This window comes from Hermetia illucens, chromosome 2, assembly GCF_905115235.1.
Source record: "Hermetia illucens chromosome 2, iHerIll2.2.curated.20191125, whole genome shotgun sequence".
Taxonomy (NCBI): domain Eukaryota; kingdom Metazoa; phylum Arthropoda; class Insecta; order Diptera; family Stratiomyidae; genus Hermetia; species Hermetia illucens.
The window spans coordinates 87,103,293-87,130,600 of NC_051850.1; the positions used below are offsets into that span (position 1 = coordinate 87,103,293).

Below are 27,308 nucleotides of genomic sequence, written 5' to 3' on the forward strand. Positions count from 1 at the left end.
CTTTAACTCCAGGCTTACACTCAACCTCTTTACTTCATTTAGTGCGTTTCATAACTATAGGACCACCTATGATTAAGCTTCTTCAACAAGATTTTGCGTAACCAGGGTTCAGTAATATTTCACGCTGGGAATATTATTATTATTATTATTTAGGTCATTACGTTATAATACTACATTTTGTTGTTGTAAATGCAGCGAAAGACGATTACCTAAAGTTTCTTTATTAGATTTAGTCCCGCCGAATAAATGAGACATGACAAAACATCGACCTATTGAGCAGCAAGGCAGTTCCCAATTTCGCGACTTACATGTGAAACCAAGACTTTAAATCTGATATGCAACCGCAATTCTGTTACCTGCATTGATGTCCTGGGTATGATGGAGATTGATAGATTCATATAACGCACCAAATCGTGCTCCAGAAAATGCAAATATCATCTGTGATACGTTTCATAGAGATATTCTGAAGGGCGGAAATTCCATTAGTATTAAACTATTTAACTCCAAGGCATGAAGTGGGAATAACTGAAGAGCGATAAAGACACCGCCTCCGATTTTCGCCGATAATAACTTACGTCATTTGCAACCAATGACAGAATATCTAGTAAAGTTGAGTTGAGTTTCCAAGATGTTCTGTCATATCTCGGAGTTGCAAGAGACAACTTTGTGTTAGCCGATTACATTTTGATGGTACTTAGGGAAATGTATCCAGGTCGATGATGTGGGGAACAATTCCTCCTGAAATTTGCAGTACTTCTCCACTTTAAGTCATTGTGATATGTAACATTGAAGGAAGTATTTGTTCGGATTGTTATCTTTCATCACTTTAGAGCATGGGAGGGGTAGGCAGATTTCACAGTTTATAATACAATCTCATTTGGATCAAGAGCTGGGAACATACCAGAGCATTTAATTTCAAGAAGTCTTCGAGAGAGGTGTGCATGCGGATAGCTCTATCTAGGGAAGGCATTCCAGGGAAACTAATTGATCACCACTAGGGGATAAATAAAGGCGCAAAATATTACGTGTTGCATCGAGCCAAAATTTCGTTGATCGCATTTTTTTTTGTCCAATCTGAACTCGCAATGGTCTCAAGACGACAATCAAGTTGAGGTTATGCCGACGAGTGCGTCACCATAGAGCTAGATGGAGCACAACAGTAGATGAAGAATGTAAGCTGCTCGTAACACTGTGGGCGAAGCTAAAGCACATTATCAGGAATCGGCAGAGGTTGGGGCGGAAAAACTAAAAGAGGCTTCCCTCCTGGTCCCAACAGTGGGTGTATTTTTAGAAAAGATTTTATCAAAAATAATAACATAAATAAATAAATAAGCAAGAGGTAATGTAGAATAAGTGATATACAGGGAAATGATTCAATGAGGTCCTATTTTATAATAATATTTGCATCTATTGGGACTGCAACCAACTTCAAACGGCCTTTTAGTCTTGTGTGCGATTTAATGAAGACAACCTCCCGAGATTTGGAGCCCTCTTAGGACTAAAGGTCCGGAGCGGGCGAGCGGACGTATTTAAGATGTTCTGTTGTTTGAAATAGGTAAAAGTGAAAATTTACTTTTGCAAAAATGGCCGCGTACGAGATACATGAGGATGGACGATTTCGTAGCCTACACAATGATCAAATCTATGAGCGATACCATGACCGTCCGGTTGTGGATAAAATCCGGTTCAATAGGTTACGGTCGGCGGGTCACTTAATCCGTATGGATGAGGATGATCCCACCGGGAAAGTCTATAAGGGCAATATCTATGGTAGAATAAGAAGACGAGGCAGACCCTGTCTAAGATGGAGCGATGGCGTAGGCCAGGACGCAAGACAGCTTTTAGGGATATCGAATTGGTGGACCTCGGCGCAAAACCGGGATGTCTGGAGTTAATAAGGAACTCCAGACATCCTGGTTTTGCGGTTTTGCCCTGGCGGGCCTAGACCGGATACTGGTTGTTGCGCCGTTGATGATGATGATGATGAAAAATGTTCAGCAATCAGATACGTTCGTTTGCATGTACTACTTGTGTTGAAAGTATGGGATAATGAACCAGCGCCAGACGACCGGAGTGAACTTTATGCTTATGAACTTTATTGCTTTATGCACTAGCGTAACAGGGATGAAGTCGCATTGCATAACTGGTGCCCTTTACGATCAACGGATCAATCATCTCAAATCCAAGATGTTGTCCGGTCAGTCGGTCTGACGGTGGTCAGCTACCAAAGACAGTGACTAGACAGTTCGACTAGTGGCATAACACACTACGATCATGCCCGAAATGAAAGCATTCGTTATCGACATGGGGTTGAACTCATCGTGGAAATGTTGCAAGAGAGCTGCCTTCGATTTTATGGTTATGTAATCTATGGTGACGAGAACTCGCTAGCTGAGTTTGGCTTGAACATCGAAGCCAATGGAAAATGACCCAAAAATCGATCGAAAACACAACTCCATCTGGACCAAACCAACGATCGAAAAAAAAGTGGCGAATAGGACTTAAACAAACTGATCTTGCTACTGCATAGCACAAAGGCTGAAAAAGGAGTAGGCGATTAGAAATCATATCATCCTTTTAAATTCCGCTTATTTTGTATAGCCAAAAACAGAAAACCAGTTGAGAAACCGGAAGAATTTTAAGTTGCGGTTAGTTTATACCAAAAAGACAATTTGGAACTACAATATCTTTATTAGTAATGGTACCATTTTGATCAAACTTGAGAACAACGTGCTTCATACTATAGTCTATATTACTGCAAATTTTTGTGACTCTAGTACATCATTTTTGGCAGTCAGCGGGGACTGTTTTCTCCGCTGATCGAGAAGCACACCTCGTCACCGTGGTTGCCATTTAATTCAGGTTTACTTGCCTTGGGCGATTGGAAAAACTAGGAATATCGTAAAAACATTGGAAACTTCGTCCCTATTATTAACTCCAGAGTTACTGAAAATTATTGTTCAGCATCGAATTGAAGGAATCCACTGAAAATAAACAGAGGAGGTCCTGCATTTTGTGAAAGTTCTAATATGGCCTAGCTAAATCTTTGATGGGATTATATTTTACTGATGCGAAAAAGCAAGGTGCGCCACGCCTGAGACGATGGGCTAATTTTATTTTCCTACTGCCTGAAAAAATAAGACAGTTTTTCTTTTGCTCTGCTTGTACAAAGGCGCCGAACGAGTTAAAAAACTGGCAAACCAAAATCTTGACGAACTTTATAAAGTCTACACATACACGACAACAGCTCGTTTTAGCCATGGTAAGCTCCAAGTGTTTTTTGCTTTAGATCAATTCATAATTCCAATATTATCTGAAAACAGAACTCCACACTTCTACTTTTGAGGACAATTTGCTGCACCAAGCAGAATTGAACAGCGCTACTTTATATTATTTGATGAAACTCAGCCCCCTCATATGTTGTGCTTTTTCCAGTCTGTTCATTTCTCGTGGAGAACACCAAACTCAGGCCAGCACAATAAATGCTTTGAAAGGTAAAGAAGTGTTTAAAAGGAATAAATCGGCCGACCCTCGTAGAGAATAGAGCCCTGATCCGAAGGAACTAATCTACATACAGTTTGAATCAAAAATAGTTTGAGTTTATTAAGGACACACACAACCCGCACTAAGTCATCAAAAACATTGTATGAGCGCTTAGAGTGCTTTATAACATGTTGGATGAGGACCAAAGAGCTCCCAAGGAATAGCCAACACCACCACATGCGATCCAAGTAATACCTAAGCGTACTGCCATCGACTTATGGCCCAATAAAAGAACGATGGGAAAAAGCAAATCAGCAGGCGCCTGGAAGATGAAAGGAATACTGGCGGTTTTGAGAGAAGTAACTAAAGGTTTGGAAAGAGGGACGTAGGTGTCCAAGGTGGAATTGTCGGCAAACAAAGCAAAGCCTAAGTCGCAAAGCGTGCCCAAAGCAAGAGACCTATATACAAAGTATGGATCTCGGTGAAGTGACATAAAGAGGAGAAATCTGCACTGCCTTGAAAGAACAATTCAAGATGATACTCCTAGAGTGGTACCCAAACAGCCACAATACGATTATCAGTGAGGCTGACGCAGAAGTTTTTGGCCGCCGGAAAAGTTCGAATTGAATGATTGTCTGCTGCCTAAGATATAGACATCAATAAAGAGGCGCTCCAATCGCTTCATGTTTAGGCATCTCGCGATGGCAGCGGCATTGAACCCAGGGTCGTTTAGGATTTATTTGCGCAGACCATTTGCGGTGGAAGTTGCAATCACAAGTGAACCTTTCACAATCGTTCCGGGTGGAGCAGTCGTAGGAGCTTATCGTCACCAATATACCATGACTCAGTTAGCTAGTGGCTTTGTATGGGCAAAAATAAGCATATCCTCCTCGGGCTCTTCTCGTCTCAAACTGACATCGCCAAACAATTTTCCCCGTCAAAAATTGTTTTTCGATGTCGCGGCCAACTCGATTCACACTTGCGTGCGTGCGACACGGAAGTTGTTCGTTCCGCCATATTGTTATTGACACAAAGGGAGCGAAATGTAAGGGATATTGCTGATGGTTTCCCCTAGAGAAACTCGTGCCTGGTTGCCTAGAAACTTTTGCACAGTTAGACATATTACTGGTCAAGGAAGGTGCTGGAAATGACTTTCGGATAAGGGGATTTGGTTCTCATTTGAAAGGGGCACTTTGAATTGTACAGAGAGCTACTAGGCTGTAGATCGGCATGTGCAAAGACTAAGCCGAGAGGAACACCATGTTTGTCTGCAACCACACTAGACCTGCTAAAGTTTCTTAAGCCTGATGTGCCCACCTATCTTGCTGTTATTGTGGATTGCTACTTGCAAGAATGAAAGCTCTGGTATGTTACTTATGATGGACCACAGAGTACATTGTATCCGCATGTGTCCTGAGGTCCTGGGTTTGCTGTTGTACATCATTACAATGATCTATAATACATCATTACAATGATGTACTTCGTCATCGTTACTCCGACAATATAGCACTGATTATAATCCCAATCCTCTTGAGCAATCAATGTTGTTAAGGCTTGTTTAGAGAGCCCTGGGCAAACACTTGCGGAGGGAAAAATGCAAGCGGTTATCATTACCAAGCACCGTTGTTGCGAATGCGAACAAATAGATGGCGCGGAACTATCCCCTTTGTAGAGCTCGCCACGGGAGTGGAAGGCTAGCGAGGAAAGTGTGCCATGAGTTAGGGGCAGAAAGAAACACATGAAGCGAGATAATTCTCTTCTGCCTCTAACGTGTAAATAGTCGTTTGCTCTTACTGATTCATTAAAATTAATCAATTCTAATTATTTCATCTATCGAGTATTGATTGTAAAAACCTAGTCTATGTTCCGGTGTACCTAAAAATTGTGGTTTGCAAATCAATGGACTATTTTAGTTAAATTGGGGACCCCGACGCTCACATGAAAACTGGGGATCACATTATCACTTTCATGCCGTGGTAGTGTCTATAGACATGAAGCTAGAACAATATATGCAGTATTTTTGCAGCAAAGCATGCACGGAGAGTATGGGAGTATGGGATGGTATACACTTATCAGCTACTTATATCTGGGTTGGTGAGTTCCTTGCGCTATGCAGTCCCAGTTTGGGAAAGTGTATTACATTTCTCAGCAACGCAAATACACTGTGAACAGTCTACAAAACGGCAGTTCTTGGGGGAACAGGAACCTAGGCAGGGTAAGAACTCTCCAACCGGGTAAAACAAATCGGAGACTGACCGAGATACAAAAACGCCCTGACGATGTATAGCACGGCGGCTAGGGAAGCAAAATGAAACAGCTTCAGAGCTATAGCTATAGCCAAAGAGAGGGTCTGTATGAAGAAAAAAGAAAGCTGCAAACTATCAAAAGAGGTATGCTTAGAAGTATAAGATGGGCAGTTGGAATCTTGAAACCACTCCCAAAATCACCCGAAGTAGGTGGCATTTTCCCATCACAAATGGCCTTCGGATCTCTTTTAAGGGTATACCAAGGATATGTACCAACAGCATGGCGGCAGTCAAAAGTGGACTTTGTTTTGAAAGCGACAACATCCGGCTCACAAAAATACGAAATAGCCCGATCCGCATTCGTGGCCTTCAATCGAGTGTGCAGAATATTAGAGAGTAGGCAAATAGAAGTATCGACAGGCACAAATTCATTGTCATGTTACATGGCATGAAGGTTACCTATATGGCAGTAATCTGAGCAGATAGAACTGAACTCAGAACAATAACCAGGTAGTTACACAAAACTTCAAAGTCTGGCTTGCGTATCGCGTATCGGTGCAATGGGGCAATGAGGATATATACAATGGTAATCCTGCAGGTCCTCTTGAATTAACTGCTCTCCGTCTCCAAATACAGATGCATGCAATGGGGACTGTCTTTAGAAGGACAGGGAGTATCAGTGAGGTGGGGGGCTGCATACATCGAAGGAATATTAATATCAAGGCACATCATGATAACGAGGTTTCATTTCGACTAGAAGTTTGAAACACATAGGAGTAATAAAGCAAATTGGAATAGAGTGGCAGTGGCATATGGCATAAACCAGTGACCGACTACCTGGATACTGGCGGATCCCTCAGACCAGAGGGAGCGGGCGCCGGAGTAATTGTTCCAAGGCAAACGGACTTTGAACCACTAGCATATTATCATCATCAGCGACGCAACAACCGGTATCCGGTCTAGGCCTGGCATAACAAGGAATTCCAGACATCCCGGTTTTGCGCCGAGGTCCATCAATTCGATATCCCTAAAAGCTGTCTGGCGTCCTGACCTACGCCATCGCTCCACCTTAGACAGGGTCTGCCTCGTTTTCTTTTCTACCATAGATATTGCCCTCATAGACTCTCCGGGCTGGATCATCCTCATCCATACGGATTAAGTGACCCGCCCACGTAGCTGTGATCGGTTGTGATTTTCGACCCTACATAGGAAAAATTATCAACAGTCTCAAAGTTGGATTCTCCTATCCTTATTCTTCCTGTTTGACCAGTGTGGTTTGATGTTGTTGGCTGGTTGGTTGCCACCATATTCTTTGTCTTGCCTTCAATGTTATGCAGCCCAAGATCTCGCCTCAATCGCCGTGTGCTCGATCTGGATGAAGGAAGTTTGTACGTCTCGGGTAGTTCTTCCCATGATGTCGATATCGTCAACATAGGCCAGTAGTTGAGTGGAGTTAAAGAGGATCGTATCTCTTGCATTTACCTCAGCATCATGAATCACTTTTTCGAGGGCCAGGTTAAAGAGGATGCATGATAAGGCATCCCCTAGTCCGAGACCGTTATTGATGTCGAATGGTCTTGAGAGTGATCTGCTGCTTTTATCTGGCCTCGCACATTGGTCAGGGCCAGCCTAATCAGTCTTATCAATTTCGTCGGGATACCGAATTGTCTCATGGCCGTGTACAGTTTTACCCTGGCTATGCTATCATAGGCGGATTTAAAGTCGATGAAAAGATGGTGCGACTGGTGCCCATATTCCAACAGTTTTTCCATCGCTTGCCGCACAGAGAAAATCTGATCTATTGCTGATTTGCCTGGAGTGAAGTCTCTTTAATAATAATAATCGTTGGCGCAACAATCCATGTTGGATCAGGGCCTTGAAGTGTGTTAGAGCACTTCATTCAAGACCGTAACGGTACACTAGGAGGCAATGTGGTCAGCATTGCGCTCGCCCGAGATTATTACCCTGATTTGACTCAGGTACTCATTCACAGCTGAGTCGACTGGTGTCCGACGTCAAATCACGATACAAATTCCACTGCCACCAGCGAGATTTGAACCGCGACCTTCCGTACGACAGCCTTGCGCTCTAACCACTCAGCTATCCGGACACGCTCTCTTGGTATGGGTCAATGATGTTCTGGGAGTATGGAGCTATCCGGCCTAGCAAGATAGCGGAGAATATTTTATAGATGGTACTCAGCAACGTGATACCTCTATAATTGCTGCACTGTGTGATATCTCCCTTTTTGTGTATGGGACAGATAAAGCCTCGTTACCAATACCTTGAGCACAGGTTGATGAACCACTTGGTGTAACTGGTCGCCTCCATATTTAACCAATTCGGCTGTAATTCCATCGGCTCCTGGCGACTTATTACTTTTTAGTCGATGAATTGCACGGACTGTTTCTCCTAAACTTGGTGGTGGCAGTATTTGTCCGCCGTCTTTAGTTGGCGGGACCTCCAACTCGCCGATGTTCTTGTTGTTCAGTAATTCATCAAAGTACTCAACCCATCGCTCTATTATGCCCATTCTGTCGGAAATCAGATTTCCCTCTTTGTCTCGGCAGGATGAGTCTCGAGGTGTATAAGGCTTTATCCTGCTGATTTGTTGGTAACATTTCCGCGCCTGGTGCGGTTGTTCCCTGTACTTTTCTAGTTCACAGACTTGTTGGTTCTCCCAGGCTTCCTTTTTCCGTTTGTAAAGTCGCTTCTCCGCTCGGCATTCATCGTCAAACCAGCGGTTCCAGCTTTTTTGCGGCTGGGGCCAAGTATCTTTGTGGCCGTATCAATGATAATGTTCTTCAGGTGGTCAAGATCATTTGTTGATGCCTCATCTCCAGCATCTCTGTTGACTGCCGTTATTGCGGCATCCATTTCCCTCTTATAGGTGTTGCGGAGGGCTGTGTGGATGGCGTCGGTATTAACTCTCACCTGATTGTTACAGGGGATTCTGGGTGGTGGTGCCAACGAGATAGTTATCCGAGTCTATTTTAGCCCCCCTATATGTTCTGACATTCATCAAGGCTGAGAAGTGGCAGCGTTCTATCAACACGTAGTCAATTTGGTTAAAAGTGATCCCACCTGGAGAGGCCCATGTATGTTTGTGTTCCTCTTTCCGCGTAAACCAGGTACTTCCAATAACTATTTCGTGTAACACTGCTAATTGAATAATCCGCAGTCCGTTATCATTGGTATTTTGGTGTAAGCTATGGGAGCCACTGTATCGCCTGAATACGGGCTCCTTCCCTACTTGGCTGTTAAAATCAGCAAATATGATTTTTATATCATACCTGGGACAGGATTCGAGAGTTCCTTCTACTACCTCATAAAAGGTATCCTTCTCCGACTCTGGAGTCTCCTCTGTAGGGGCGTGAACGTTAATGAGGCTTATATTTCTAAACCTGCCTTGCAAGCGCAGAGCGCATAGCCGTTCGCTTATGTTTTCAAAGCCGATAACAGCAGGTTTCATTTTTTGGCTGACTAAGAAACCTACTCCAAGCACATGGTTTACTGGATGGCCACTATAATATATGTTGTAGTGGCTCTTCTCCAGGAAACCGGTCCCTGTCCAACGTATCTCCTGTAACGCTGTTACATCAGCCTTATATTGGGACAGGGTATCGGCTAGCTGCTCAGCAGCTTCATCTGTGTACAAGGTGCGCACGTTCCATGAGAAAATGCGCAAATCGTTATTGCTTTGTCGTTGCCGGGTTCGTTGTTGTTTAATCCGTCCAGTTCGAGGCTTCTGTTGTGGCTTCTTAACAAGTTGTTTTCTGTGTAGGGTTGTCAGCACTACCCAACCCCCAACATGGAGGACCAGTTGGTACAATTTGTCCCATTTTTAGGCGCGGTAGTATAGCAGTATATCCCAGGTGGAAATGTACGCCATAGATAGATGTCCCTCTTTCATCCTCCAAAGAAACTATGGGGGTAGAACATTGTTATTCTGACTGACACCCACGCCCCGCTCGCACAATAAGGTTTGGGTACTCTAGGTTCCAGGCGATATTGGGTTAGAAGGCAGTGGGCGAGTTGACCAGGGAAGGAATAGGGATACCGCTACTTGGACCAGAACCTTTTTGTGGAATCGGGAATGGGTTAATGGCTACAACGTGGAAAACAGGAGAGGAACCGCTGAGGGAACTATACTGGGCAAATCTACCAGGAATGGAGCGATCTAGAGTGTTTATGGGGGAATAGGAACTCAAGCGCTCGAAACTTGTTTAAATCTCAACGAGAAGAGCCTCTGGATAATAGTGATCACCCACTGGTTATTGCAGGCTAAACTACCACCTGATGAAGTTAGTGATATTTACGGACAACGTCTCCAGATTCTGTATGGAGAGTGATGAAACCTCCATACATGTTCCGGGATAGTAGGCTGAGGCACTTGGGAAAATCTTAATACCAGACGCCAAGTTTATCCAATTATGCGAAGTGCGATGGAGTCCCGAAGGACTTAGGGCATGTATTTTTCGACTGTCCGAGGTTCATGGATAAAAGAAGTGATCTAAAGGAAACTCTAGGTGGTACCGAAAAACCTGGTGCGGGGGATGTTAACATGCTAGGAGAATTGGGATACAATTAACTCCATTATCGAATCTGTTCAGCATAAACTTTGAAACTTTGTATTGTTGACAATAAAAACTAATTTTATGCCGTGCATGAGCCTGTAAAATGTCCCCCACTTTCAGATGCTTAAATAGATCAATAGGGTATGTATGTTTCTTGTTTTTTTGTTTTTAAAAGACGGCAAGGTAACGTTGGTGGGGTGGCTATTACGGGCGGCGAGGGAAATGTGGTATTCATGGAGGGGCATATGGATTCGAATATGTAGGGCGCAGAGGTTATTTTACAAACATTCAAGATATGCCAAAAGAGTGACCCGAAATATAAAGCGTGAAAAACCCACACGCGGTAGTATTAAATTGTCTGAAGCTATTAAAATCCCCTCCACAATCCCCGGACTGAAATATTAGTGAGGCTTCGCGAAGATCCCATTTCGAGGAAAAAGTATTTGATGGAACGTTTTGTCGAATAATGGAGAAAAATTCCAGCCGAATACGTCCTACATTTGGCTACTAACCATTCTACTGGTTAGGGAAGGCTGTATATGATGGTAAAAATCGCCATACGGAGTATAAAGTAGTCATTTTTTGGAGTTTTTAATGGCATTGCTTTTACCTCTGTTTGGATTTCAATTTTGCCTACAAAAATAGAGTTTCTTCCGTTATTCGTCCTCAGCAAGAGATTTATTTTATCCCATTTCGTACGAGGTGTCCGGATTTCACTTCTGCTCACTGTATGTTTTTCAAAACGTCGCAGTCTAATCTAAAAGTCCAACCGCCGGTTTTCTTAATATTTCTTTACTTTAAAGTTAAGATGCCTTTTAGACAACTTCAGGCCATTTCAAGGAGTGGTTCAAAATGACTTGAGAGCCCAGAGGACCAAAAATTAACTGTTTCCTGAAAGACTTTGGGTGCGCATCGTGTCTCGAAAAATACACGGGAATAAAGTACTTCACCTCCCGTATTAGCCGCGCCCGCGTGGAGGTTAACTGAACAGAATAATCGGAAGCCAACAGCGGGTCAGTTCACGTTTGCCGCTGGTGGGAGTTGGGCGGCTGGGTGTGGATGGCGTGCGGTGCGTTGAAGGTAAGAGCTTGGTTATTTTCAATTTACATTAGTTTAACTGCTTTCCCGATTTGATAGTTCTCAATCCCCATCTGGCTGAGATTCCCCAGTTCGTGCGCCAACAACTCCGGGATCGACAAGTGCGGGTAAGCAGCCTTATATACTTTCAGGTATATATGTAGATTGAATATCCCCAGGTAGAAGGTTCACATGCATTCATAGGTGGGCACACTTGCAACAAAAGTGAGAAATTTGTATTTACCTGTTCGTCTGGTCCTTGAGGTTCTTTGCTGCTTTCACCTCCTGCGTGAGAGTAATAAGATTCGTCAGTAAAATGTCGCAATTGCAATTGGGGCGTAGTGGCTTCATGAGATGTTAATGGGTACAAGCGTTTCTTCTATCAATGTTTGCCTCTAGTTAATTTCAACGCTGAATTTATTTGTGCATAACTAATGAGCGGATGGCAATGCATATAGCTGACTGGACTTAAAGTTATTACTCCATTTCAGTGGTTGTGTGACTTACCTGCCAAATAGTCTTTACTTGGTGGGAACTAGGACTCCCATGATACTAGTATGCAATTTCTTTTCTAACGTTCTGAATATCGTAAATGTATGTGTGTTTGTGTAGTACTAACTGACCGTATTTAAGTTTATTGCAGTATTTGCGCTCCACAGTCCTTGTTAGGAACCAACAAAAATAGATTTACGTGTATGGGATTTGTGTTGCATCTTTGGGAAACTGTAGGATGGGTACTTTCCCAAACTGAGGAGCTGTTTCACTGTTCCGTTCCTTAATTGAATTATGACGAAGTAGCAAACTTAAGTAGCTGCCGATATTATGAGCCGTCAGAGATAAGATAGATTGATGCGAGCTTTCATATTTCTGAGCATTTATTGCATTAATGGGAGCTAACCTCTCTCAATGTACTGTACCTTGCCTGGCTTGCTTGGAGAAGACCAGTGAACGAGGAGCCAGGAATCTCAAACCTTTTTCAACGTGAGTGAGTGCTTTTGTTTTGCAACTGCTATGGAACATTCAAAGGAGACAAGTTGCGTTAACAAACCTTGAAAGCCCCTTCTTAGGTTCTTTTTGGAACATTGGTCCTTTCAGTCGTTTCGATTCAGTACATCATCAGAACCCACAACCAAATTACATATTAGCATTTGGGAATATACATACATTTCGATATTAAAATTCCATTTCTAGTTTTGCAAAATTCAAACTCGGTTCTGGCGAAAAAATCATTGATTATGCACAAACAAATTTCGGGATGTTTACAATTATGCGTATGTGTAGCGCAGGCTCTGGCCTAAAGTGTACCTAGTTCAGCTAGATATTAACACAAATGAGTTGCGGTTGGCTAGTTTCAAGCTTACAAATAAACGACAAATTCAGTTATGTTTTAGTCTGTAAGTTGGAGGTCTCGGTGAATTACTTGCTTCATAAGTGGTAAAACATTAGAAAACAATGCATGCAACTTTCGAATTTCAACTGAACTGACACAACACAAAAACCACCAGAAATTACAGTAAATTCAAAAGTGAAATTTCTGTAGGAATTCAACATATATAGCGCTAACTTGTCTAAAAAATAATGTTTGCAAGCGTTGCTGTTATTTCAGGTTGTTTTGAACAAAAATTTTTTGCCGAAACTTTGATTTTATAATTTTGTAAATTATAATAATTACATTGAAATATGTATATTTTTTTTTATTTAATTTTGCTGCGAATCGAAAGAATTTGAGCTCTATTTTGCTGAGAGTGTGATATTGATAATTTCTATAATTGGTAAGAATCATAATCAAGAATAGTTGGTAATGCGTTTAAATTCATAAAATAAGGAGCATACCTTGTTTGACCTTTTGGGTATCTTTTTCACTATCTTTTTCAAATATCTCGAAATATTCGTAGCGTTTCTCACCCTCTTTGGTGAATTGTTGTTGCTGTTGGAATTGCTGATGGAACTGTTGTTGCATTGTACTCTCACCACAAATTGTTATTTGTGATGTTGTGGTTGACGTCACGCTAGAACTACTTCCCTGATAAATATCTGTAAAATTGGTTTCGAGTGTGTCAATCAAAGTATTTGAACCGCAGCTTGTCATACTCCCAGACATTTGTGAATCGTTTTCGTTTTGGTATGTTGCATTTGTAGCAGTGGAGCTAGTATGATCCAGGCTGCCAGTGCTACTAAGAAGCTGTTCCACTTCTGTAGGATTCAAATTTAATGAATCGTTTGACATATCCTTACAAATTTCACTTTGCTGCGGCTCAGATGAAACAGTCGTTGTAATTACACGAGTTATTGTCTGAGAAGGACCTTGTACAATTGTTGTTGTTGTTGTAGTCGTTGATGATTGGGTTTTAGCATTTTCGTCAAGGGAATCTCTCTCTATTTTGGAAACGTTAAGTGCGTATTCCAGTTCTATCGAGTCAATGCTGTCACGCCGAACATCTTGAAGGATCTGCTGCTCTAGCGAATCTACGTCCGATCTAGATGATCTGGCCGTGGCATCTTTCGATATTTCGAATGAATCGATACTACTGGTCATTATATCACCGCTTTTGTTAATTTCTAAACTATCGCAACTGCCTAATTGTGAATCATCCTTTCCATTTCCATTGCCCGTTGGTGACTTGGGTTTTTTTAATGCTAACTCAAGACTATCCGTAGACACTTCCATGATATTCGAGGCGTCTTCTTCACATTCATCGAGCTTAGCTCTCAACAAGGTTTCGATTTCTTGCTGGGTCTTTCCAAGTGGTTTCTCAGATGTTGCCTTATGAGAGACAGTTGTTACAGATGTTACTGTGGTCACGGTTGTGGATGCTGTTTTTACGTCACCGTTCGAAGATTTGTTCGATTCATCCGATCGTGATAATAAGGCAGCTTCCTCCTTTGCCTTTATTTCTATTAAGTGGGCTTCAAGGCAAGCGTTCTCCAAACCCTCAAACTCTTTGAGACTAGAAAGAGAAATGTCATCTCCTTGTCCAGCACTTCTAGCTATGTACCGTTTGGTAAAGCTTCCGTTGCTAAGTGAATCTTGTGAACCTTGATGAGCCCGTCGATTTTCCAACGAAATAGCCTGCTCCAAACTTTCAAATTCTTGAAGACTGCTCATTGATACGTTGTCGTGGTCGCGAGTGAAATATTTCCGTCCAGCTAGGACATCATATTCCGGAGTGCTAGAAAACGAATCTTTGAAGCTGCTGATTCGACTACTTCCCACTTCAAATTCAGTATCTTCCTCCTTGATATCCTCAAGCATGCCCCTTTCCATCTCATATGGATATCGTAGGTGGGCTGCATTATCGGATAGTTGCATTTCAACCCAGCGTTTGCTAGCAGCAGCTGAGTCCCCGGCTTCATTGTCTTTTTCTTGGTCTGTTGGAGGGCTTTCTTCGAATTCAAAGTTTAGATCATCCCTGTACATTGTGGAACCTGCGTTCGGAGCGGCGGGGGCAGATTTAACAAGAATTTGTTCGACCTCCTCGTCATGCTTCTTCACGTATTTGACGTTTTTTATATTTATACTTTTCCCTTCTGGGTCGTGCTCATGTGCTTCCTTAGCAACTTCCTCAATTATGACAAATTCATCGGAAATATCGGGTTGTTCGAGCATTTCGAAAGAGTCGGGTGAATCAGCCTTATCCTCTTCTTCATCTGCAGCAAATTTCGTTGTGATATCTGCTAGCTTCGCTTCGTAGTCTCTTTGAATTAAATCTTGGTATTGATCTTCCGCGATTGAGTACATTTGCTCCTGCGCGTAGTGAATAGGTGTGTCGTCTTCCTTTTTATCTAGCTCCTCCTGTGTCTTTGCCTTATAGAGAACGTTGTCTTGGAATTCATCATCCTCCTCCTCTGAATATTTTTGTAAATCTTCAGTGACAGTGATATCAGGAATGTTTGAATAATCTTGCATGTTCTGTGAAGGTCTTCGTAATGGTTCTTCAGGTTTCATGGTTTCTATCTCTTCAGCGACATCTTCTATTATTGCTTCACTCACAGATTGAGATGGGGTGAAAGGCCGCTTCTCTGGCTCTTCTTTCTCGAAAGTCTCCACCCGCTTTTCTTTTTGCTTTTTCTGTGTTTTAGGTGCCTTAAAAGCTCGGGCGTATTCCGATTCATATGCATCGTAATCGGATTCAGATTCGCTCTCCCTTCTTTCTTCATAATAGGCCGGAGTGCTTTTATCGGGGGACTTTTCAACAAGTGGTTCCTCCTCTATGGGAGAATCTGTACCTTTAGATTGGGCGAGATCTTTTAGAAAATCTGCATTTGAAATAGAGGTACTTTCACTTCTCTTGTGTCCTTTGCGCTTTGATTCCGATTCTGTCGTTTCTGGAGTGACCGAAGACACAGTTACTGTAGTAATTTGTGTGTTTGCATAGTTTGTTTCATCATCCATACCCAAAGAAGAAGTCATTACTAAACTATCAATCTTTTCTGTCTTTGAAGGTTCATCAAATGACGTTCCTGTATAATCATCTTTAATGAGTACTTCAGCTCCTGCTAACGATGAAGCTCCGTAAGAACCTGCAAGATCCTCGGCGTTTTCCACTACGGTGTCAATACATGATGCACTAGAGAGGCTCATCGAAAGCACACTTCCGTCTTCTAAGCTCGAGGCAAATTTTATTTCGTCGGATAATCGAGCTTCCTCAACATTTGATGCAATTTTCCATCCGTGTGTGGACTCTTTTTCGTGTGAAGATTCAAGTGAGTCCTGCTGCAGATCCGTTTGTGCATCTAAGGACTCCTTTGGCGAATCGGGCTGGAAAGTCATTTCATGTGAACGCTTCATTTGCGAAGGTACGTCATCCTCAGGTTTTTGGAAATCTTCCATCAGCACCCCACAGAATTTGTCTTCTAAAGTTGAAAGTTTAACTTCGCTATCATCAACATCGAAATCTTCCTCATCTTGTTCTTGTATTTCGCGTTCAATATCAGGGTCTGTTATCGAAGGCACCAGTGTTTCTGATATTTCAGATACCTCGATGCTTCCTAAGTTCGCCGAACTTTCTGAATCCAGACTTTTCATACTTTCATGAGAGCTTATTGTTTTTCCGCTGTGGTCAAAAGTGCTAACTGCGCTTACATATTCCGTTGATTCTGGAAGAAGCGATGCATCTAACGCGGTTTGGTATTCAGATGAATTGGCGTATGTAGCAAGGTTTTCAATATCAGACGATAGCGGCCTACTATCTGTCTTCTCGAAACTTTGATAGTGGCTATCACCGGAACTTGAATGGTCCACATCTGGAACAGACCACCTATTTAACGGATCCGTTTGGTGTTCCTTCTTGAGCCGATGCACTACTTCGCCCCGGCTGGATGATTCATCTGTAGACGAAATCGAAGGATATTCATCGGCAACTTGTTTTTCTTGTTTATCCGTCTCTTCTTGATGCGACTCCTGTATGGTGTCTGTAGTGTATTTAATATGTGGGAGAAGCTTGAATTCAAATTCTGATGGTGATTGTTTGATCAATTTTCCATCTTTCACTACTTCGATGAGCTCTTCCTCAACCGCTTCCAATGATTCTTTGACTTCATCTAATGTTTGATCAACCATACTTTGATCTACTTGGCTCGGGTCGATGAGAAGTGTTTTCTTGAATCCATCAGAAGTTTCTTGATAAGTTGTGAATCCTTTGAATGATTTAATTGGGGAAAGTATCACTTTCTGATCTGTGCCTGAAGATTTCGGTACATCATCACTTTTCCCTCTAGAGAAACTTTTTTCAGACGGTTCTAATTCGCTTTTATCTAAGTTTAATTCAAGCTTGGGTTCTGTTTTAGTTTTTGTTTCACTTTTATCTGGCTCAACGGTTTGTGTTTCTAAATCTCCTTTTTGTACAGTAGCAGTCTCCTTGATTTCCTCGTAGGTTGTCGGTATTTTCTCTTCTTGAGAAGCTTCACATACTGGGATAATGCTCTGTGTTTCGTGCATTTCTGAACTAACCGCAGGCCTAGCTTCTATTACTTCAGTACTATGGGTAATAATTTCCTTTTCTATTGCCTGTTGCGCTAATGGCTTGATTTGGTCCTCATAGAAAATATGTTGCGTCTCGTAACCTTCACTGATGGCTAACTTTGCATGATCGCGAGTTTCACTATGTTTGTGGGTGGCTTCCACTTCTTCATTATCTATCGAAGTTTCCAAGATATCATTCCTCGTTTCAGAATCTTGCCGAAATAATTTGGTTTCAGACGACTCATCCTGACTCGTTTCGGGAATATCAATGGAGAGAACATACGGCTTTCCATCTTGGAAATCGTCGAAACGACTTTCCTCAGGTTTTTTTTGTTGTTCACTAGAGCTGGGTTGTACTTCGTCAGGCGCCGATTCAGTTGCTGTTTGATTAATATGCCTCTCATCTTCTGAGCACTCCTCATAACCTTTATTGTCAAAGGCGTAATCTTGGCGCTTCTCTGTTGTGGATTTTGTTATTATGTTAGCGCTTGACTCTCCAATGTAGAAACTAGCTTGCGGTTTTGGCCCACCTTCAGAATCATCATCATCAGTATCTTCGGTTAATTCATTGATCGGTCTGTCAGATTTCTTATCCTTATCTGTTCCCGTTGATTTTGACTCCGATCTGTCGAGGTCGGTGCCAGGAAACATTTCGTCTTCAATCCTCGCGTCACTCATTTCTGAGTCTTCTTCGCGACTATACTTATCGTCGATAATAGAGGTGTGCAGACTACTCGTGTCAGACAATTCCATTTGTTGTTCCGATGAAATTTTTGAACCATGACTGCTATCTTTCAATGAGTCAAGCGAATCATCAGCCAGTTTCACCTGCATCCTTGGCTTTGGTACTGGTGGTGGCGCTTGGGACTCACTTTGTGACTGCGATTCTAGTGACTCCCAAAACTTTTTGCTCTGTTTGAAATCAACGTCTTCAACAACCGTGTCAGTTTTTAATTTCAATTCAAGTGGATCCTGAGTCGCTTCGGATTTAACCTGTTCAGCGACACGTTCGGTGGCTCGCTCATCTTCAGCAACCACTTCACCAACTATTGATCTTCTTGTGCGCGGCGTTGGCTTCGGTATTTGACTTTCTGTAGTGGGAGTGGTTTGAATCATTTGACTGGCTGGCTCTAAAATAAAAGCGATGAAATTGCGTGTTAGGGCAGTCGGTTAGCTTGCCAGAAGCAAAATCAAAGGAAACTAAGTAATTGTAAATAAAATAAGTAATGGCACACAGTTACTGAAACCATGAAGCCAAAATCGAACTGAACATAATTCACTTAAGTCTTTTGCGGCGCCTTAACGTCTCATTTTATCGAAACTGAAAAAAATTGGGGTAAAGCAAAATTTAATATAAATCATAACAAATAACGCTTCAGGAACTTCATTAAAGGAGGTTAACTGATTGGACTCTTAATTTTAACGGGAGTTATTGGTCTTTTCTCGCCACATAATTTTTCATGCTGTGTGTGGAATCGTGTTAGTTCAGTTATTTGTGGCGACATACATATACAAGGACAGCTTAAAAGTGAACAGATGCTTAATTAGTAGCATATAAGCTGGTGTTTCTCCATTTTTGGGTAAAATGTAGCCTAAATCAAGGTGCTTTGATATGCGAGAGAAGCGTGTGGCGATATATGAGTGAGTGCGAGAGCAGTTCTTTGATTACTTCAGTTACATATAGTAATGTTTAGATATCGACTTTCATAGTTTATCTATGTTCAGATGAGTTCCCTTGCAGACTAAAAATAAGATTTAATTTAATTTGATTCATTTTCAGAATGTTAGAATGGGATTACAGTATTCTTCAAGCTTATGAAAAACGTGTATTTATTACGGGAGCTGATCAACATAGTAAGAAGTTAAGGGAGTTCCCAAAGGTTATCCTGGAGTCTAAAGTCGATATCTACATTCAAATATGCATCTACACACCTAATCAGATTAGATTAGATTAGATAAGATAAGCTATTTATTAAATAGCGAACAAGTCAAATGAATATCTTCTACGTGCACTGTTTAAAGGTGAAAACTATCATTCCCGGATGTGTCTAGAGACGACTCCGTAATCTATATAACCATCAAATAAGCGATACTGTTTGGCTGTGGATAAAATCCGGCACGATAGATAGTCCAGAAAGTTCATAAAGGCATGGTAGAAAAAGAAGGTGCCCTGCCTCAAATGGAGTGACGGGGTAGGCCAGGACGCTAGACAGCTTGTACAGATATCGAATTAGTGGCCCTCGGCGCAACATCGGGATGTACGAAGTGTCTTACTGAGGCAGGCCTAGACCGGATACCGGTTGTTGTGCCGTTGATGATGATGAAGCTATAATGCTAGTAGCTCAAAGAAGCTAATTTTAGAATTTAAAAAAATCATATCAATGAAGCTGCCATGTGATGAACGCTTTCAATATGTTTTTTAAGCACTTCTCAGTCGACCGAGGTTTCGGTTTTCCCCAGAACTGCACCGCTGCAACCCAGAGCCCCCTTTACACCCAAATTCTAACTGAAAAAATGTATGCTTGTTGGTGAAAGCTGAGTTTTGAAACATCCGGAAACACCTTGCTGTACAAAACGAAACAATATAAGCACCTTACTCTATTGAACACAGTTTATAATATAAAATGAAGTAGGAAAATATTAGTATATGAGGAGCAGGTGAAGCTGGACAGTGAAGCTTTTAGGCAGTCCTTGTAATGTCACACTCGCATAAACAACTGAAACGCCAAAACATACATAAGTATATATAGGCAAGGTATATACAAATAAATTAGTTATGTTAAGACAAGCAAATAGAGCTCAAACATTTTAGTGGAATTTACTGTTACTATTTTTCAAACGAATTCGTAAAACAAAACAATTGATCACTTTTCCATAATTACTCTTACTCTTGTTTTGTTTTCTTTCTTGTTTTTGGATTTCAATATCAAATTAATCACCTGTTGGTAAATCTTGCAAATCATTATCGGGAGTGCTTAAACCAACATCAGCCGCAGTTGTTGTCCCGGAAACGCTTTCATCCCAACTGATCTTGGAGAAATCGCTTTGCAGATTACTGACATCGTCTCTACTCAACAAGTTATCGAATTCTTTATCAAAGCAATTGGCACTTTCTTCAATGTCGTCCAGTTGGGATGAAAGCCTTTCGAATTTCCGTTCAATACGCTCGAATTTTTTTCCGACTCGATCGGTATCGATCAAGTGAGCTTGTTCGTTTTCGTGTTCGCGGTCTTGATCGGTATCGTTAGCATTACTGTTATCGATATCGTAATTTTCTTGATCGGCTGGAGACGTGGCAATGACGTCACTAGGATCGTATTCTAATTCACGAGCAATTAATTCATCCCCATTGTTACCATTACTATCAACCTTATCAACGATCAACGACGAAGATGTTGTTGGTTGTAAGAAGGTAGAAGTTGTAGTAGTGAAAGTTGTTACACTTGTACATGGTGTCATTTTAATGTTACTATCTTCATTAACACTGATATTATCGTCAAATGATTTTCCAGACAGTGATTCAATAGTTGGTGACTTTACCATGTCAATGCCATTTACATCACACGTGATGGCGTAATGTTCGCTTTCCGAGTTATATGTGTCGTTGCCTTGCTGCCCACTTACAATCATTACACTTTGCTCTAAAACACTATCGACTAATGTCAGAGCTTCTTTGCGTATATTTTCATAGTCCTCTGTAACATTCCGATTCATTGAAAGAAAAAAGAAAGTAGGAGAAAAGAAATCATAAAATATGGTCGCATCGTAATTCAAGAGTGAAGAAAGGAATGCATAAATAATGCACGTGATTGTTTTTATTCCGATTTCAGTAAAACTAGCGGTGAAAAGGTTGATGATTTCATTAAATTTGGCAGTGCGTCTGTTCTGATTGGGATGGATGAACGTGGATGTGGTGATTAAGCGCAATAATGAATTTGAAAAGATGAGATTTACCATATAATGCCAACCAGACAAAATTGAGCAATACTGACCGGAGCTGGAAATTGCTTTGCAATCGATTTTCCACAACGTTATTTTAAAAAATTAATTTAATATTTATAATTCCGCATTTTCTACTGAGCCCCTGGGAACTGATTTTGCGAACTACCGAGAAACTGGGTCGAACCTCGAAGGGAGTACCACTAGAAGGATTTTCTGCTTCTTTATATAGCGAAGAAGTGGCACCAAGGGTCTTCCTGAGCACTTCGAAAATTGGCAATGTCTAGCTTGTTTCATAAGATATTGTACGGGGAAATGTTCTGTCTGAAACTTTTAGAAGAGTAGTTCGAATATGAACAGTTTAAGACCCTTTCCTTGAAATCCACTGTATCAAGAGGCTTAGTTAATGTAATGTACCCATCAGGTATGACTGAATGAATGAATTTCTTATGTTAGGATACCTTGGTGGACGATAGCTCTATTTTTACATGGTTCGCTATATATATTTAGGGAACAGAAAATTTACGCGAAAGAGGTAATAATCATAGGATTTCCACTGACTTCTCCGGTAACGTGTTCCATAAGGGAGACTTACAGTAAATTTACAAAATATAGTAATTAACTATAATTAATTTTATTTGTGTAGATATCGGTTCGGATAGTTTTTTAGGGCTTAGATAACATATGGAGACATTATCATGATTTTTTTTCAGATTTTTTTAATGGGTAGTATATGAGAATGGGTCCTTGAATTGATTAATTACTTTCAACTTCCTTCCTCTCAGAGAATTTGCGACAAAGCGTTTAAATCATCGTCAATGTCGCGTACGCATCACGTTATGAAGTCATATTTTTATGTTGGTATTCAAAACGACTGAAAAAGTTAAGCAGTGTTACTGCTTATGCCAAATATATGAAGGAGTCAAAGATATTTGCTGGTAAGTAGCTTAAATGATATTCTGAAGTAACAAATTCCGATTATCTGTGGGGTTTTACGTGTTTCCATGGAGAAAAACACTGGAAGCGTCTGTATGCGTGTTAAGGATCGTCTACAATTTTAAAAATAGAACTGAATTTGCAACAACTAGTTTGTCTGCGAAGGGTATTATTTGGGTGTTATGAGACGTTTGCGTGAAGCAATTTGTGAGAAACGAAGCAAATGGTGGAATTTACATTACCATAGCGTACCGTTGCAAAACGTTATGTTTATCCGCGGATTTCTTTGATTAAACATACAACGAACACCAAGCAACGACAAAGCAATTCTTTTGAGTTGATGCGGATTGGTTTGAAGTGGACTAATATATATCGATTTCAAAGAGTAATCTTTAGCTTTAAATTTTCTCAATAAATTTCGGAAACTTTTTCATCGAGGTAAGATGTTATGTCATAATATAAGAAGAAGGATTACTTCTCTAGCACATAAATTGAAATTTTTGACAAAAACACGTAGTAAACAAACATATTGGATACTAGTGAAGTTTGAGTTTAGAGATAATAAATGAAATCTGAATTTCAGCCAAATCAGATTGTCATATCCAGTTCTTTGTTTCTAGATCGTGTAGTCAAGTCTTCTTAAAGATTTTTTGTGAAACAAAACCTTATTAAAATCGATTCAATGTCTGTCTTACTATCTGTTTGTCTGTCGCACCGGATATACTCGGAAACGACTGAACCGATTTTCATGAAATTTCCGAGAACATGTGGTCTGTGTGTCCCTTTTCATGCAGCGAGTGGAATTATTTTGGGTTCGGATTAAGAGGGGGGGGTTCCCCATATATGCGAAAAAAAGGTGCATTTTTTTCACCAAATATAGTCATGTGAGTTACTGAATGGCTCCGTTAGTAGTTTTCGAAATTATTTTTAATATTAAGTGGAGCCGGCTTATTTGCACTGACTGTTTTTCTAGAAAAACCCACTGATGAAGGTGAACATTTGGAATAATAAATCGCTCACGGACTTAAAAGGACTAATTTTGGTTATTTTTAATATTGGGTGAAACGCAAGGGAGTGAAGACTCAAAATGTGTGCCCCCTAAAAGTGAAACAGGTCTCGTTCTCAGAATCTATCCACCCAAAATCGGTCTATATGAAATCTAACCCTCAAAATACATCCAGTTTCGATAAAATAAAGTTCATAATAGCATATGTTTTAGAAATTTACAAGAAAACCGCCCTTAAGTTCATCCTAGAAGTACAAGCAGTATAGGCGATAATATAGAACCCAATTCTGGGAAGTTTGAGCTCGATCTGTTGTTGACAAAGTTTCGCATTTCACGTAAATTTATTGCTCTCTAAGACGTGTATGGCATCATAGCTATATAAAGTGAACTTATATGAACGGCGGGTCCCATGGAGACATTTTAGTTTTCCTTTCTTAGTTTTTTAGTTATTTTTATATCAGTATTGATTACTGGATTCAGACATGTGTATGTATATGTATGCACTAATGAAGTTTGCGGGTAGTGTAATAGGCAATGTTTGTTTGTTTTAATATGTGTGTACATATATATCTTGGAGTTTAGCAATATATGAAGTAATATTTTGCATTCTTAGCTATGGAGGGAGGGAAAAACAGATAAGATGGTCCCAAAACCTTTATACTCAACTTATTTGACATGTTGTCGTACTGTCTCTTGCCAACCAGACTATGCTTGAATGCAAGAATTACAAAGAAAGTAGCCGAAATGATCATGGACCACATGGATAGCATCACTTTCTTGGTGGTGGATCATGGTGCAATGTTTCATTTGTTTCTCCGTTGGGGAAAGGTTACAGAAATGTTAAAAGCTTACCAACCAAGAGAGAAGTGAATGAAGGTCTGAAGTGTCAGCTGTTGTATCGAATAGAACTTCGGAATAATAAGGATACTAATGACCGTCAGTGCTGCGCCTAGTCACCGATTTTAACTTAAAATGTTTCTTTGTGACCCCCCATTGACTTTGTTGTGGTATTGATGAATTGGTATGGATGACGACGTCATACACGTTGTAGAATGCATGAAATTCACAGCAAATGGCAAAGTTTCTATAACTTCGTTAATAATAGTGGGATTTTCTTCAAACTTGACCAAATTGTGTCTTAATTTTATAAAGAACCACTTATACAAATGCAATTTTGTAGTTCTAGCATGAACTTGCTAGTATACTATTATTAACTCAAATTTTACAGATATCGGAATCGGGTGCATTTTGAGGCTTAGATTTCGTAGAGATGCACCACTGTGATTTTTTTCAGATTTTTTGGTTGGATAGGTTCTGAGAAGGAGACCTGCTACACTTTTTGATGGTCATATTTTGAGCCCTATGTTTCAATCGATTTTAAATATGGGACCAGTTTCCGAAAGTACTAATTGCGCCCTGGTTAACTTTTAATGAAAAAAAATGTTGCACCCTCCATTCACATGATGGGGAGCTCTCTTTAAACGTAACACAAAATGGCGCCTTTTGCTGCAGCAAAGGGAACAACAGATCACACTCGCTTACAAATTTTCGTGACATTCGGTCTGGCCGTTTCCGAATAAATTGAGTGTGGCAGACAGACAGATGGACAGGTAGACAGACAGACATAGCCTGTGCGGAGTTACCAAATCTCCCATCAGGAGATAAGGGAATGCTTGGCGGATGCGTACGACTGCAGTGCCTCAGTGGTGGATTACTTGGCCACCGTTGCATCGAATACTACAAGTAGCTTGGAGAAAGGGGCATTTAAAAGGAATACATCACTGCCGAGAACGCCTGTTCAAAATGCACGGAAAGATGCCCCATAAACTGGTCATTCATTAGCCCATAGTGGGGTGACTTCACCTGGTCGAAACTTGCCGCAGGACTTAGTGTTTGATTCATTTAGGAGAAGCTCGATGATTCGGGCTGGAAAGCAGGAGATTGTTATACAATGTAAGGACATCGATGAAATCACGACCGAGGAGGATATCCGCGACGTTTTACAAAAGCAGTTCGGACCACTTGACTTGCAAGACTGAGGAAGGCATACGGAGGCAAACGGAAACTATAAGCTTACTAGCTGGAGCAGCGTTCAAACTGCTGGCGGCTGGTAAAGTAAAAATAGGTTGGGTCGTTTGTCCCTCAAGCGTTGCTTTAGATGCTTGGAATTTGGCCACATAGCCGCGAAATGCCCCGGTGATCGTGACAGGTCAAAAAATTGCAGAAAATGTGGGCGAGAAGATCATATGTTCAGGGAGTGCAAGGCTGAGCCTGAATGTATGCTTTGCAAGGAAAAAAGGGCGTTGACTGTCGGCACGTTGCAGGCAGCAGCAGATGGCCAGTGTTTAGGAGAGCCTGGAATGAAGTAAAGAAATGAGGTTGATACAAATCAACTTCAACCACTGTGGGGAAGCCGCACTACGAACACCGGAGGCCGTATCCTGCTCGAAGTTTTCCTGGAGCTACACTTGGTGCTTGCCAATATGGGAAATGTTTCCACTTTTCGTGGGACAGGGTCGGGCTTAATAGTCGATCTGACATATGTGATTACCACATTGGCGGAGCTGGAAACCAGGGCTGGTCCGTGAAAAAGTTTGAAGAGAGTACATCCATAGAGATGCTATTGGAGGCCGAAATCCCGGTGGTGCAGCCACAGAAAAGGTAGAGCAAATGATGGGACGCATAACGAGAGCATGTGACGCTGCTATGCCGAGGCGGCGAGTCTTCGCAAAAAGGCGCTCAAACTATTGGTGGAATGAATCGCGGAGATCGAGCTAGAAGATCTGCCAACGATCTAGAGGAAGGTATGCTTAAGCAGGCTAGAAGGATTAGCAAGTGAGAATGTTTCAAGGAACTTTGCGCGGAGGCGGACCAAAGCCCCTGGGAAACATCGTACAGGTTGGTTATGAGGAAGATGAGAGGGCAAATACCACAACTGACCTGCCTGCATATTCTGCTCGATGTCGTGATGGCGCTCTTCCCCCCGGATAAAGGGGAGCGCAAACAATATAAGCAAGCATTGGACGTCTACGCCATACCTGCGGTACTCGGGAATGGAACTTGCGCAAATTTGCCGGAGAATTGGTGATAACAAAACACCCGGTTTGGATGCTGTTCCCAATAGAGCTCCTAAACTCGCTATTAAGACTGTTTATCAGCGTTTTTGAAGCATGCATGGTAGAAGGAGTTTTCTTCGACCGGTGGAAGAGGCAAAAACTAGTTTTGCCTCATCGACACGGTAAGAAAGATGCTAGAAAGGGTCATCTACAATAGACTGCTCTCTATCATCGAATATGAGGATGGACTATCGGAGCGGCAATTTGGATTTCGACAAGCCCACTCAACGATCGACGCCGTAAACGTTATTTTGAAGCTGGCTCGAGACGCGATGTCGTCTAAAAAGTGCTGTGCCGTTGTGACGTTGGACATCAAAAATGCGTTCAATTCCGCTAGTTGGGAGTGGATGAAAAGCTCACTGGCTAAAACGGGTGTCCTTAGTTATTTGACTAAGCTCTTCGAAAGTTACCTTTCGCAGGAGTATCACAGGGCTCAGTGTTGGACCCTCTCCTGTGGAACGTCATGTACAATGGGATCCTTGCCCTTCCCGTGCCAAAGGAGACCACGATAATCGGTTTCGCAGATGGTCTAGCTGTGGTTGTCGTCGCGAAACAACCTGAAGACGTTGAAGTGTACGCTAACGAAATTATCAGCGCCATAAAAGCGTGACTGGAGACGGTTACCGCTTAGCGGCGCTAAGGGTGTGCAGCGTCTTCAGAACAATATCAGCCGAGGCAGCGTGTGTTATTGTGGGAATGATCCCGATAAACATTCTAACAAGTGAGCCTTGCTGCCTGTACGAGAAAAGGAAAATGAATCCTCCTGAAAAGGATGCAGAATACCGAGAGGCAGCAAGGCGAGAGTCGCTGGAGAAGCGGCAGCAACGGTGGGACGACTCGCCGAGGGGTCGCCGCTGGACCCACACTTTGATTCCCTATATTGATGAGTGGATCCAGCGACAACACGGCGAGATGAACTACCATCTGACGCAATTCCTGTCAGGAGATGGTGGTTACAGGAAGTAT

The 27,308-nt window shown here is 41.6% G+C and overlaps 1 protein-coding gene across 1 annotated transcript in view; it reads right to left on the reverse strand.

The window, feature by feature from the left end:
• The window catches only part of LOC119648489 (titin-like), a 59,185-nt gene that overhangs the window by 2,004 nt on the left and 29,873 nt on the right, over positions 1 to 27,308 (reverse strand). The window contains exons 4-6 of the mRNA XM_038050255.1: positions 20,285 to 21,040; positions 13,217 to 18,475; positions 11,628 to 11,668 (exon numbers count right to left, since the gene is read on the reverse strand). Of these exons, the coding sequence (XP_037906183.1) occupies positions 11,628 to 11,668; positions 13,217 to 18,475; positions 20,285 to 21,040 (6,056 nt within the window). The remainder of the gene's footprint in view (positions 1 to 11,627; positions 11,669 to 13,216; positions 18,476 to 20,284; positions 21,041 to 27,308) is intronic.